At 40.0% G+C, this 12,479-nt stretch overlaps 1 protein-coding gene across 3 annotated transcripts in view; it reads left to right on the forward strand.

Moving 5' to 3' along the window:
• Nucleotides 1-12,479, forward strand: part of AOAH (acyloxyacyl hydrolase) — a 211,623-nt gene that overhangs the window by 132,702 nt on the left and 66,442 nt on the right. For all 3 annotated transcript variants that reach the window (XM_030796658.1, XM_030796656.1, XM_030796657.1), the window contains one exon: nucleotides 5,371-5,462. In XM_030796658.1, the coding sequence (XP_030652518.1) occupies nucleotides 5,371-5,462 (92 nt within the window). The remainder of the gene's footprint in view (nucleotides 1-5,370; nucleotides 5,463-12,479) is intronic.

Genomic DNA, 12,479 nt, shown 5'->3' on the forward strand with positions numbered 1-12,479 from the left:
CACTGCAGGACAGATGGAGGAGGAGCCAACTAGCGGAACTGGGAGACCCATAGTCTCAGCGCTAAGCAGGTAGCCCTTGTCTCTGATTCCCGGGCCTTGAAACTCTCCAGCATTATTAAAAATACCAACCCAAGAGCTATTTTCTTTTTTTGATAAAGTAAAGTAACAGTCCCCCATCTGCTTTGAGACTTTAATTCTGGGGAATGGATAAAACAATGCTTATTTAACTGGTGATGACATTTTTAATCCTTTTCCAACAGTAGTGACTTAGATTCCTCCAAGTGACTTTGTACTGTCTGAAAATAATCCATTCAGGTCTAATGCAGGTACGTGTAATAGAAAAGGGAATATACTGTGTAGATTGTCCACAGCAGTGCAGGATGGAGAGAGCCCAAATATAAACAGTGAAGGAAAGGCACTGAGGATACTCCCTGCTTTGCTGGAAGACTGGCAGGATCAGATGAATGAGGGATTGGTGTCATTACTGTCTTTCTCCCACGCAGCAAAGCTTTAAGAACATCAATTGCTTGCTGAAGTTAGGGCTGAAAATATTACCAAATTCAAATTAATTGCATTTACTAAATATCCATCAAAAAATGGGAACCAGTGGGCTTTCTCGATGCATGGAAATACACACACACATACCCACACACAGGGAAACGTTAAATGAAACTATTACACAAAATAGTAAACACGTACCAACTATGCCATAAAAATAAATGTCTATCATTGATAAAGGTCAGAAGAAATGTTGAAGCAATGCGGTAGTGATCTAACACTCACTAGGTTGCTCATGCTCTTTAAGTTTGGAAAATTTTTCTTGGTAAATATTCAGTCTTTTTCACATATGTACATTTAAGGTACATTTAAAACGAGTTTCCTAAGAACATAAATGCTCAAGAAGAATAAGCAGGAGTTGATGAGGAAAATCTTAGTTTGCATTCCTCCTGCCTCAAATGCCTGAAATATCTTGGATATAATGTTGCATGAATAAGGCTTTTAGTGTTTAATGTGATAGGACTTAAATATTCTCTTTTTGCTAGGGTCTATAAAACATTTGCTATTAGTAGCCACTACTTTTCATTTTTATCTACCAAATTTACTAAGGAAAAAAAATATGCCAAGGCTTCTATTAGTCTGCTCAAACCTTTTCTATTATTTGGCAAATAAATGTCACTCCTCTTAAACCTGGGACAGTTCACTTGGAAAGGGACACTAGGTGGTCTGCCCTAAACAGGATGCTTCACATAGTAGGGCTCTGACTTGTCAACCTGCTTCTGACTGTGTCTTTTGGTCTTCCCCACAGTCTTGCTGAAGTAAATAAGGTGGTATTTCTATAGCCATTGGAGATACTGAAACTGAAATACATCTTCCCCAAGTTTGCACACTAATAACAGTAAAACCTTGGCTTAACACCAGAAGTGAAGTCTAAAACATTCAACCAGGAAAGCACAGGTTTGCTATATTTTGAAGTTCATCGAACGACCTGGCCTGCCCGGGCCTTCCAGGGCTCCCGCTGAGGAATACAAACTCACCCTGGCCCCAGTTGTGATTCAGCACCAACCACTGTCCACTCCAGCTGAAATCCTGATGGGGATGATTCCAAGACTAACTGGTTTCTGAGATATCAGCAAGGATTCCAGGAATCTCCCAGGTAGCCGAGCCCCATTTCTTCAGATTAATCCAGAGAGAACTGAGCTTGGAGAACGTTAGGAACATGGAGCTCCCACTTCCCAAGACAGGATTGCCTGCCGTTTTCCCACCTACCCTACCCCTCCTCTCAACATCCCCTCTTCCGCCACTGAAGACAAGAACTTCATCACCCACCCCTGACTGAGAATGAGGGCTGCAGGGGGGTGTGGAACCTATTTCCAGTGGTGTCAGATCCAATCATGGAGTTTTCTTGATTTGTATTTCTTCTTTGTATTTGTGGAGCCAGACGCAGAAGACAGATCATCTGATTTCTAGAGCAAAGCCCTTTCTCTACTTTGCTGGCACACTTCAGAATTATTTACCCCTCCCTTAGTGTGCCAGGCTACAGAGGGTATGCCTATGCCTGCATAGTTCTTGTCTAACTCCTTCCTGTGAAAGGGAAAGCAGACCCAGACAGAATCAGAAACCTAGTTCCTCATCCAGTTTCCCAAGTCGGGAGTTGCCATTGCACAGATGACAGAGAAAAAGGTGAGGGAGTGGGGTGGAAAAGAACCATATCATTCTTGTAAGTTTCAATGTGTTTTGCAGGTTACTGACTCAACACAGCTCATAAATTCTGCCTGCATCTCACAAACCACTTGCTTACTCACTATCTCTGCTAAACATATCTTGTGAGTTTCATCCATTCTATTTGTTTTTCTTGTCTTGTCTGGCAGAATGAATATTCTCATCCTACAGTAAACACACATTGTAAGCAGAAAGATGTAGGGAAAAATAAGATAAAACACAGAGAAAAATTTTGCTTTATAGTGGCAGGAGAAATAGAAACTCAAACAGAGAATAGCTGAGTCACAGTAATGGTGGAGTTTTGAGCAGAAAGTGGTGGGTGCTGAATGCTAAGGGGTGACAAAGTACCGGTCACTGAGACTGCATGGTCCTCCGAGATTTACTGGGAGCTTTCTTTCCATGGGGTTGTTTCTGGTTTTTAAAGAGGATAAATCATCATTAATACAAGTGCATCCCAGGACGCCTACTTCCTGACCAACTCCTCCCTCTTCCAGCCCCTACCGTGCTGGAAATCACACTTAGGATAAGAATAAGGATGGAGGTTTCATGGCATGTATGGAAGGAGGAGGCAATTGAAGAAGGAGGAGCAGAGGAAGCTCAGAGACCCACAGAAAATATACAGGATATCAGGGGATGACTGCTGCGTTTGAACACATTTGTTTGTCCTAGGAATTATTTTGAAAGTAAACATAGTAAAGGGGTTCATGTCTCAGCCCTTTGAATAATAAAAGCAACAAGCATATTGTCCAATTCAAGCCATGTATTCGTTTCCTTGGCTGCCATATCAAAGTACCACAAGCTGGGTGGCTGAAAACAACGTAAATTGATTGCCCCAGAATTCTGGAGGCTGGAAGTCTGAGATCAAGATGTCAGCAGGGTTAGTTCCTTCTTGAGGGTCTGTGAAAATATTATTCCGTGCCTCTCTTCCAGCTTCTGGAGACAGCTGGCAATTTTTGCCATTAACTAGATTGCAGAAGCATCATTCAAATCTCTGCCTCCACCATTGCATGGCCATCCCCTTGTGTCTTCGTTTCTGTCTCTTCCTCCTCCTCTTCTTATAAGGACCAGTCATATTGGATTGGGGGCCCATCTTATTCCATTATGACCTCTTCTTAACTAGTTACATCTGCAATGACTCTATTTCTAAACAAGATCACATTCTGAGGTGGGGTTAAGACTTCAACACATCTTTTCGAGAAATATAATTCAATCCATAACAGTCCACAATTAAGAAATATAAATTTGCATTTTATTTATTTTGAGTGCTCATTCTCTATCTCTCTGAAAATAGGAGGATTGAGTTTTTCCCAGTTTAAAGATTTATGGTAGATTTCACGTATAAACTGTTCTATATATGACACAAACTGTTAACCATGGTTATCTCACAAGAGTTATCTCTTAGGGGAAGGTGATGGGGGGCTTTCATTTCTGCATTGTAAATGACTATAATGTTTGCATTTCTAAAACAAACCCATGTACTACCTTGCAATAAGAAAGAACAATGATATATTTTCAAGGAGTTAATGGCTTTTCTTTCCCTCACAGCCTCTAGCATCAGAGTCTCCTTAGGAGAGGGATCTTCATGGATGAGAAAAAAAGCAGGAGGCCAGGGGCATGTGCCATTTGGAAAATTGTGCTAAAACTACGATTGCTTTGACATGCTTGTCTTTAGGCATTACTTTAATTTATTTTAAATCTTAAAATAGCATTAAAGGAGGACTCAAGGTTTTCACGTTTACTCAAAGGGAGCACGGGTTTTCAATATTGAGAAATACAGAGGCTTCTTGCAGCCACTCATGGAGGCTTCCAGTCAGCGAAGGCAAAAAGGGAATATTGGCTTTTAAAGGTTTTATCCAAAGAAAGATGCCCAGATAAAATACAAGATACTCAGTCAAATTTGAGCTTAGGATAAATAACAAATTTTTCAAGTGTAAGTATGTTCCAACCATTGCATGAGACATACTAATCCAAAAAACTATTCCTTGTTTGCCTGAAATTCAAACCTAACTGGGCATCCTTTATTATTTATGTATGTATTTATTTATTTTTGAGACAGACTCTTGCTCTGTTGCCCAGGCTGGAGTACAGTGGCGTGATCATGGCTCACTGCAGCCTTGACGTCCTGGGCTCAAGCAATCCTCCTGTCTCAGCCTCCCATGTAGCTGGGACCACAGGCACATGCCATCGTACCTAGCTAATTTGTTATTTTTTGTAGAAACTGATTTTACCTATGTTTCCCAGGCTGGTCTCAAACTCCTAGGCTCAAGCAGTCCTCCTGCTTCAGCCTCCCAAAGTGCTGGGATTACTGGCACAAGCCACAGCGCCTGGCTGGTACCTTTCATTTTTATTTGCTAAATCTGGCAGCCCTATTCCAAACATACCAACTTAGATAAGCTTTTTCTAAAAATTAGACCACAGGAGAGATTAGTCCCAGAAGTCACTCATAAAAGGAACAATACGAGGTTGTAGCTCATCACATTTTTCTTTGCTGATTTTGCACAAGTCAGAGAAATGTGGTTCAAATGAATCCTATTTTTGTCAACACTTTGTATCAGGAGTTCTTGACAAACTGTGCAGGAGTTGCAGGGGGTCCGTGAGCCTCCTGAAATCACAGGCTGGGTTAAATACACGTGCATTTTTGTGGGGAAAGGAACCACAATTACGTTCTCAAAAATGTCTGATACCCCCAAGAAGGTCAGAGGGCACCACCTTAATGCCTTAAGGCCATAGCTTTGAGCCCAGGGAAGGCATTTTTTTCTGAGGGATTGGGCATTATTTTTCAGATTAATTACTTTTCAGACAATTGACTTTCTGATGGCCTAAACTGCAAAATGGAGAAAATCTCAGAAAACATAAGAGTGGGAAGTTTAATCTGCTAAAGCATCCGTCCCAAGTGTTTGAGATGCAAAATGTTCTGCATGTTTCACAAGAGCTGAGTAGAAGCCAGGTCAAGGGTGGTGCTGATCATTGTGACTTCCCTGATGAAGTCGAAGGTTAGAGGCATCTGCCTTGAATACCAAAAGCCCTTAAAGCGAGAGATTGAGAGTGGGAGACAGATAGACAGAGAGCAATGCTCAGGCCATAAATTTTCTTACAACCTTTAGAAAATAAATGACCATTTTGATAATTGCTACTTTTTTTTTTCCTTAGAACTCTTTCATCAATCTACCAACAGCCCTTACCAATGAACTCGACTGGCCCCAACTCTCTGGTGCTACAGGATTTCTGGACTCCACTGTTGGGTAAGTGTCTTTGCACGCCCTCAGACATTTCAATACATCTGTGTAAGGAAAGAACAAGAGATGGGGGTTGCTACCGAGATGTTGAAATGAGAATAATTAGGAACTGCTTCTAGAACATGAATTTGAGTTCATCCACCACACAGTAGGACGTAATGCAAATTGCATTTTAGCAGCGCTGGCAAGAAAACATATTCCTGCAATGGGCAGGGTGGGGGTGGAGTTCCATAGTTTATTTCCGATGGAAAATACTAAACACATCACTGAAATTTTCTGATTCAAGGAAAAACAAAGTTTACTTGACTATTTGTTCTCAGAAATTAATATTTATAAAGATAATGGCCGAAGCTAATTGGCACTTCTCAAAGTCCTAGAATAATCCTGGCTTTAATGCCCCAGATTTGTAGGTAGAGACCAGGCCTGTTGAGTTTGAGTGACACACAAACCCAATTCACTACATATGCCTGGATGTTAATGACTGGGGTCTGCTTCCCAGGGCCCACACTTGGCAGAGACACCTGTGATGCTGGTGAAACTTGGCAAGTGTCCCTAACATGGTAGTAAACCACAGATACGAGTCTATGGCTATCCCACCCTGAACACACCAGATCTTGTCTGATCCCTGGAAGGTAAGCAGGGCCTGGTTAGTACTTGGATGGGAGAATCCCACAGATATGAGAGGCAATTTCTCTCCCAACATCCCCTAAACATTTATGACAGTTAATAAGCACAAGGAAGATGGCAAATGAATGGCTTCCATCTGTAAAAAAGAGGAAAGGGTAGAGCTTTGCTTTTAGGTCTAAAGGCAGGACAGAACCAGCTAGGAAGCCCCTCTCTGACTCAGGCAACAATGCCAGAAGGCTAGAAAGCACCATGAGATAAGCCATAAGAACTGTGAGGAGGGCAAGGGTGCATGGGGCATGATTTACCCAAATCTGTAAGGAGCAGGAACGCCCCCAAAGGATAGACATTAATCATTTTAACAAGCAATTATTCTGATGACCAAAGGACATTGCATGCCATGAATAATTTATTTGATGATTTTTATTCATCTGCTTTAAATATATTTCTTAAATACCACCTAGCCAGGCACAGATGTTACAGGTGTCCATTTAAAGGTAAATAGGGCTTGTCCCATCTTTGTAGTCAATTGCAATTAAGGCAGATGAGACAAGTGGACAAATAATGGTAATGCAAGGAAGATATACCAATGACAGGTCTCCCACAGAGCCATGGGGCTACAAGGAAAAAGAATTCATGGAAGTGATCAACAGTCACTTCCTTTAGGGGGTAACACATGGGAGACTGGGGTGATAAAAGGGGTATAGAAGAAACTAGGAAGATAACTAACCTTCAGAGAAACGTCCTCATATTTACATAATCTGTGAATATAGGGAAAGCCAAGGAGATGTGTTTTCCAGTGTAGTTATACCTTTTCAAACTTAATCATGTTTTTTTTTTAAAAAAAAAAAGTCTAGTACTTGTCATTAGTGTAAAAACACTAAAATACTTACTAATAGGGATAGTAAGAAGTAACCTTTGAGAAGTAAGAAGCAACTACATGCCAAGCATTTACTGAGTGTTGTATAGATATTCTCTCATTTAACCTCCTTGTGAGGTAAGGGGTATTATTCTCTGCATTTGCTGTTGAGAGATCCAAGGGCAAATAGACAGAACAAGAATCTTGACCAAGGCTGCCCAGCCAAGAGTGGTAGGATCTGTTTTCATGGAACCTTGTGTCATATCATAACAAAGATATGTTCTTGCCTCCCAAACTTTGTGTTGTTTTTATTCTTTGTGTGGGAATATGGCTCACTCTAACCATTGTCCCTCTGTGTGAGAGCATAGCTATGGGATGGAGAAATGACTAAGAACCAAAGAAGTCCTCCCCATGTGGAGGTGTGGCCTGCACTATTTCAGTGACCCATCATATGCTTCCTTAGGGTCCCAATAAGTCCAGACTTCTGGGACTTCCTGAGTCCCAGCCTCAGTCCCCTCTTCCCTCTGCTACAGCCTCTGTTGTCTTTACCTGGAACACATCCAGAGATAACCCAGCCAAAGCAGGTTTATGGAAGAGAGAACCTTGGTCATCCCCCTGATGTCAACATCAGGAAAGAAAAAAATATATATGTTTAAGTGCCCTCCACCCAGTCTAGTCATTTCTCAATAAAAGTATCTGGAATTTTCTCTCAATCAAGGCTTTTATGACAATAACAAAAAGAATTAATTATGTATGAACAATGAACACAGTTTACTGTACCTTCAATGAAAGCTTAAATTTTTACATATTGACTCTATAAATCTCAACTACCTTTTGGCCCCATGAAGTTGCCATAGAAGAAATACCGATCCAATATTTAAAATTAATTTCCAAGTAGTTTAAATCTTTACTGAAGTCACTCAAGGAATGAAAGAGGAATCCACTCACCATGCCCAGCAAACAGATGAAAACGTGTTTCCTCATCTCTTTCCACTTACAGCTCACACACACCAGTAGTTGCTCTGCATTTCCTAAATCTAAACTTCCCCAAAACTTGGCCCACACTTAGCTCCTGCTCCCAAACAGACTCTGTTCAGTCATTTTAAGTTTCTGTTGGGGGATGAGCGGGAAAGCTCCCTTTTCCTTTTTGCATCTGTTCTGTCCTCCCACCAGGGGTTTACTCCCTTATCAATGTAAAATCCCACTAGCTCTCCAATCCTGCAGCAGTTTCTACCCATCATCCTGATCAGTGCCCAGCAGGCAGACAGGATCTTCCATCAAAGCATGGCAATGGGGTAAGGGGAAGAGGAAAATTTGAGAACCTTCAGACATGAATGGTTTCTAACTCTTATAAGCATTATGCGGAGAAATTCTGACGCCGTCTCACAAAGTAAGTGACCATCTAGGTATGGCTTATATGAAAACCATCTCTATCCTGAGCTAGTCTTTGTTGACCTAGTACCTTTTTATATTCGGTTCTCTATTACTGCTTACAAAAAATGCAGAGTCTGCTTAAGCAACTTCCTTAGTGTTGACTCTAAGTCCTGTCCTTACCTGTTGTATTTCTAACGAGGCACACACCACAGCTGGTTGTTCACCTCCCCTGCAGGAACTTTTCTTTCTATGTGTTTGTGGGGCCCCAAGCTCCCTAGCTGTTCCTCTCAGAATGCTCTTTTTGCCAGCTGTTTCTGTGTGCTATGCCTGTGTTCGCTGCCACTCAGCTGGAGTAGAGAAGAATATACCAACTCCTTTTGATGGAAAAGGAAATTCTCTGTTTGGAATCTGAGTTGCAATGGATTCCCCCATTAAGCAGAAACAGAGGCAGCATGACACTGCATGCGTGGGATCACCATTTGCTATGTCCCTCCCAGCAGTAGTTACAGCTAAACTATCCATATACCATTGTATAAATTATATTCACAGATAATTTGTGCTAGGCCAATCTCCTTATTAAAGGAATAAAAAGTTATAAAGTATATAAAAATATCAAAGAGATTAGCATATGATGGAGGTCCTCATTTGTGGAATCAGGAAAATGAAAAGAATGTTGACCCAGAAGCAGCACTTCTGAAAGGTGTATACAGCTCCCGTGGGCATTTTGGGCACATGCCCCTTGAATCCAAATGCTTATCCACAGAATTAGTGGATTTCTGTATTCAACTGGATCTCCAGAATGTGCTTCCTACCATCATGATCAGCCTTCTGCTATGGGTATCAACAGCATTCTTTGGAAAATGTGCCTTGTGAAAGCATCAGGAGAGAAAATGGCTCCTTCCCTTCCATTCTTTGTTTATGCTCTTTGTCCTCTCAAAATTTATTATCCCCTTCATAGATAACTTTAATTGAAATTATGTGCATGCATTAAATGACAAACATAACCCCTTAGTTTTACAAACCTTAATTCTTTTAGTTGAGTTGATGTTAACAAAAACTGTTTTCTTGACTCTTGGGCTTCAGAAAATTCAATAAGTGATATCCCTTAAAAAAATATATTGGGATTTTTCTTCAGTGTGATTCAGGAAGGAATTGAGTAGGTCAAAAGCAGAAAAAAAAATCTCTGTGGGGGTTAAGAGCTTGGCAATAGAGCAGTATAACTGTAAATAGGAAGAAAAAGGCATTTTTAAAAGATTAAAAATAGCTACTGGGCATCTGAGGTGAGAAGATTACTGGAGGCCAGGAGTTTGAGATCAGCTTGAGCAACATAGCAAGACCTCATCTCTAAAAAAAAATTTTTTAATTAGCCTGGCATGGTGGCATGTACTTGTAGTCCTTAGCTACTCAGGAGGCTGAGATGGGAAGATTGCTTGAGCCCAGGAGTTTGAGATTGCTGAGATTGCTGTGAGCTATGATCATGCCACTGTACCCCAGCCTGGGCAACAGAACAAGACCTTGTCTTTAAAAAAGTAAAAATAAAAAAGTAAAAAAAAAAAAAAGACTAAAAATAGTAATTCATGTTCAGATCACTTTCCAAAGCAATTCATGTAACAGGAAAATCCTACTTACATTAAAGAAACCAAAGATCTAATACCACATGTAGAAAGATGGGAAACAATACCAAAACTTTTACAAGAAGGAAGGACTTCTCATTTGAAAGCAGCATTTAAAATCCCAGAGTAGGCATGATAGAGTGAAAGGAAGTCTGTATTTTCAGTTATAAGGGTGCTCATTCTGTGTTATTCCAGGTGGAACATTTAGCATTCCTCAACCTCATTTATGTGCTCAAGTTGAGTTGGACTAGATGATCTCTGAAGTTCTCTCCCATGCTCGTTGGGCATGGTTATTGGGCAACATGATCCTACTTTATGATGCTACTCGTTTTAGAAGTACTGAGGGAAATTGTTCAAGAGAGATGCTCCTGCTTCCGCTACCCACTATGTCTTCCCCTACTCCTTAACTAGCCTGTACCTCAAGACAAGACATGGCTAATTTTATGGGTCAGAGCCTGAAGTTCTTGGAACAGTGCTTGGCCAAGGTATAGAGCCTGTGGTATGGTGCAGTCTCATGCACAGTAAGCCCTGTGTTGTGTGATATTGAGCGCTTGACAGGCTGTTAAATAAACATGGGACTCCATTATTGTCCTTTATGTTTACTATATCTCTCCAGCAAACCCAAAAGAGGAAAACAGGCGTCTAAGTCCTTAACAAAAATAGCCACCTGAACCCAACACATCTAAACTGAGCATTTCTGGCTGTTCATATCTCCTTGTTCTGAAGGTGGGGCCAGGAGTCAGTCCAGTCAGTAGGGTTCTGCAGACAAGGATAAGTGATAAGGATGAAAAACAGGGCAGCAATAGGGCTTTTTCAAAAAAGTAAAAAGCTAAAATTCATCATAAAAAGCAATGAAGGCCAAAAGAACCAAAAGCAGCTACCAAAATTATCACACCAAGCTGGAGAAGTAAGACTGAGATCTGTAGTCAGCATAAATGAGTGCAAACCAGATGACATTTTCTAGATTAAATGTTGCTCCCTCTGCCTCCAGCTTAAATTTGGCATATTGAACCAAAGATGTAGCAAATGCTCAGACAAAGCCATTGTTATAAGTGGCACAATAATGCTCTTCAGGGGCATTTAAACCCATCTTTAGTGAGATGTGTCCTAGAATCGAAGCGTTAAAGGTTATCTATTCTCTCCTACCCAATAGATGTTATATGAGAGAATAATTTTGAAAAGCAGTGTATAACACTGAACCAAGTCACTTGGGGCAGTAAAGCTAGAAAATTGGAGAGTAGGGAATTGCAGCTAAAATTTACTAACCTAATTTCATGTTTCAAAAAAGGACATGTAAGTACTAAACACTAATGGGCTTAATAACCTTATTAAATCCATTATTCGCAAATTACATGTGATATAATTGCAAATGATTAGCCCTGTTATAATTATACTTTGCAAAACAAATAATTAACCAGAGAGGTGGTCCTCTGAAGTTGGGTGAGGCTGATTGGAGTGGGATAGTGTCCATAGCAGCAGTTCTCCAAGTGTGGTCCATGGACCCCTGTGGGGTCTCTAAGACCCTCTCAGGGGGTCCACAAGTAAAAAACTACTTTCACAACAATACTAAAACAGTATTTGGCTTTTCACTATGTAGCCGTTGGTACAGATGGTACAAAAGCAATGGTAGGTAGAACTGTTGACACATTAGCGTGAATCAAGCGCTGGCACCAAACTCTTATTAGTAGGCTCTGTGTTCTTCACCTCCACACACTCCCAGTTTAAAAGAAGAGGGGGACATCTTCCCTTTAAAATGTCACATAGTACAAAGCAGAAAAAACATTATTAATTTTATTAAATTGATTTTTAAATAATTTAATCTGATGAAATGTGAAATATGCATAAAGCATTTGTACTACATAATAAATTAACAAAGTATGATGGCTGTCTTAGGGAAAAGCACTTGTGTAGGTGAGATGAGAGCTGAGTTAACTTTTCATGGAACACCATTTTTGCTGAAAAATTACTTGATAACAAATCATGGTTTTTCAGACTTGGATATATGGCGGGTATTTTATCTAAAATGAATGAAATGAGCTTGTAGTTTCAAGGAAAATAATTGACAGTATTGGTTGAAAATCATAAAATTTGAGCTTTCAAAGAAAATATTTGAATTCTGAAAACTTTGCATCTGCTAGTATGAACTTGACAGTTTCCTAATAGTCTAAGACTCTTCTAATGTGATATGTAGCAATATTAACAAAAATGATTTTTTTGATATTATAGCATTAAATGTATCAACATTTGAAATATCTTCATAACTCAGGAGCCAATATTTTCTAAATATTAGTGTATGATTAAGATAATGCATGGGTAAAAGATTCATTAAAAGTGCAAGACAGACCAATGCATTTTAATGTAACAAGGTATAAAAGATCATTGATATAATTTCAGATTCCACCTTGCAACTAATCAACCTTTAAGAAACTACTACTTGTTGAATTCTTGTGTAGAATCAAAGACAACTATCCATAGTTATCTAAAAAAGATACTGAAGTGCTCCTCCCTTTTCCAACTACATATGTATATAAAACCAGATTTTCTTTTTTTTTT

The sequence above is a fragment of the Nomascus leucogenys genome, chromosome 17, assembly GCF_006542625.1.
Source record: "Nomascus leucogenys isolate Asia chromosome 17, Asia_NLE_v1, whole genome shotgun sequence".
NCBI lineage: Eukaryota > Metazoa > Chordata > Mammalia > Primates > Hylobatidae > Nomascus > Nomascus leucogenys.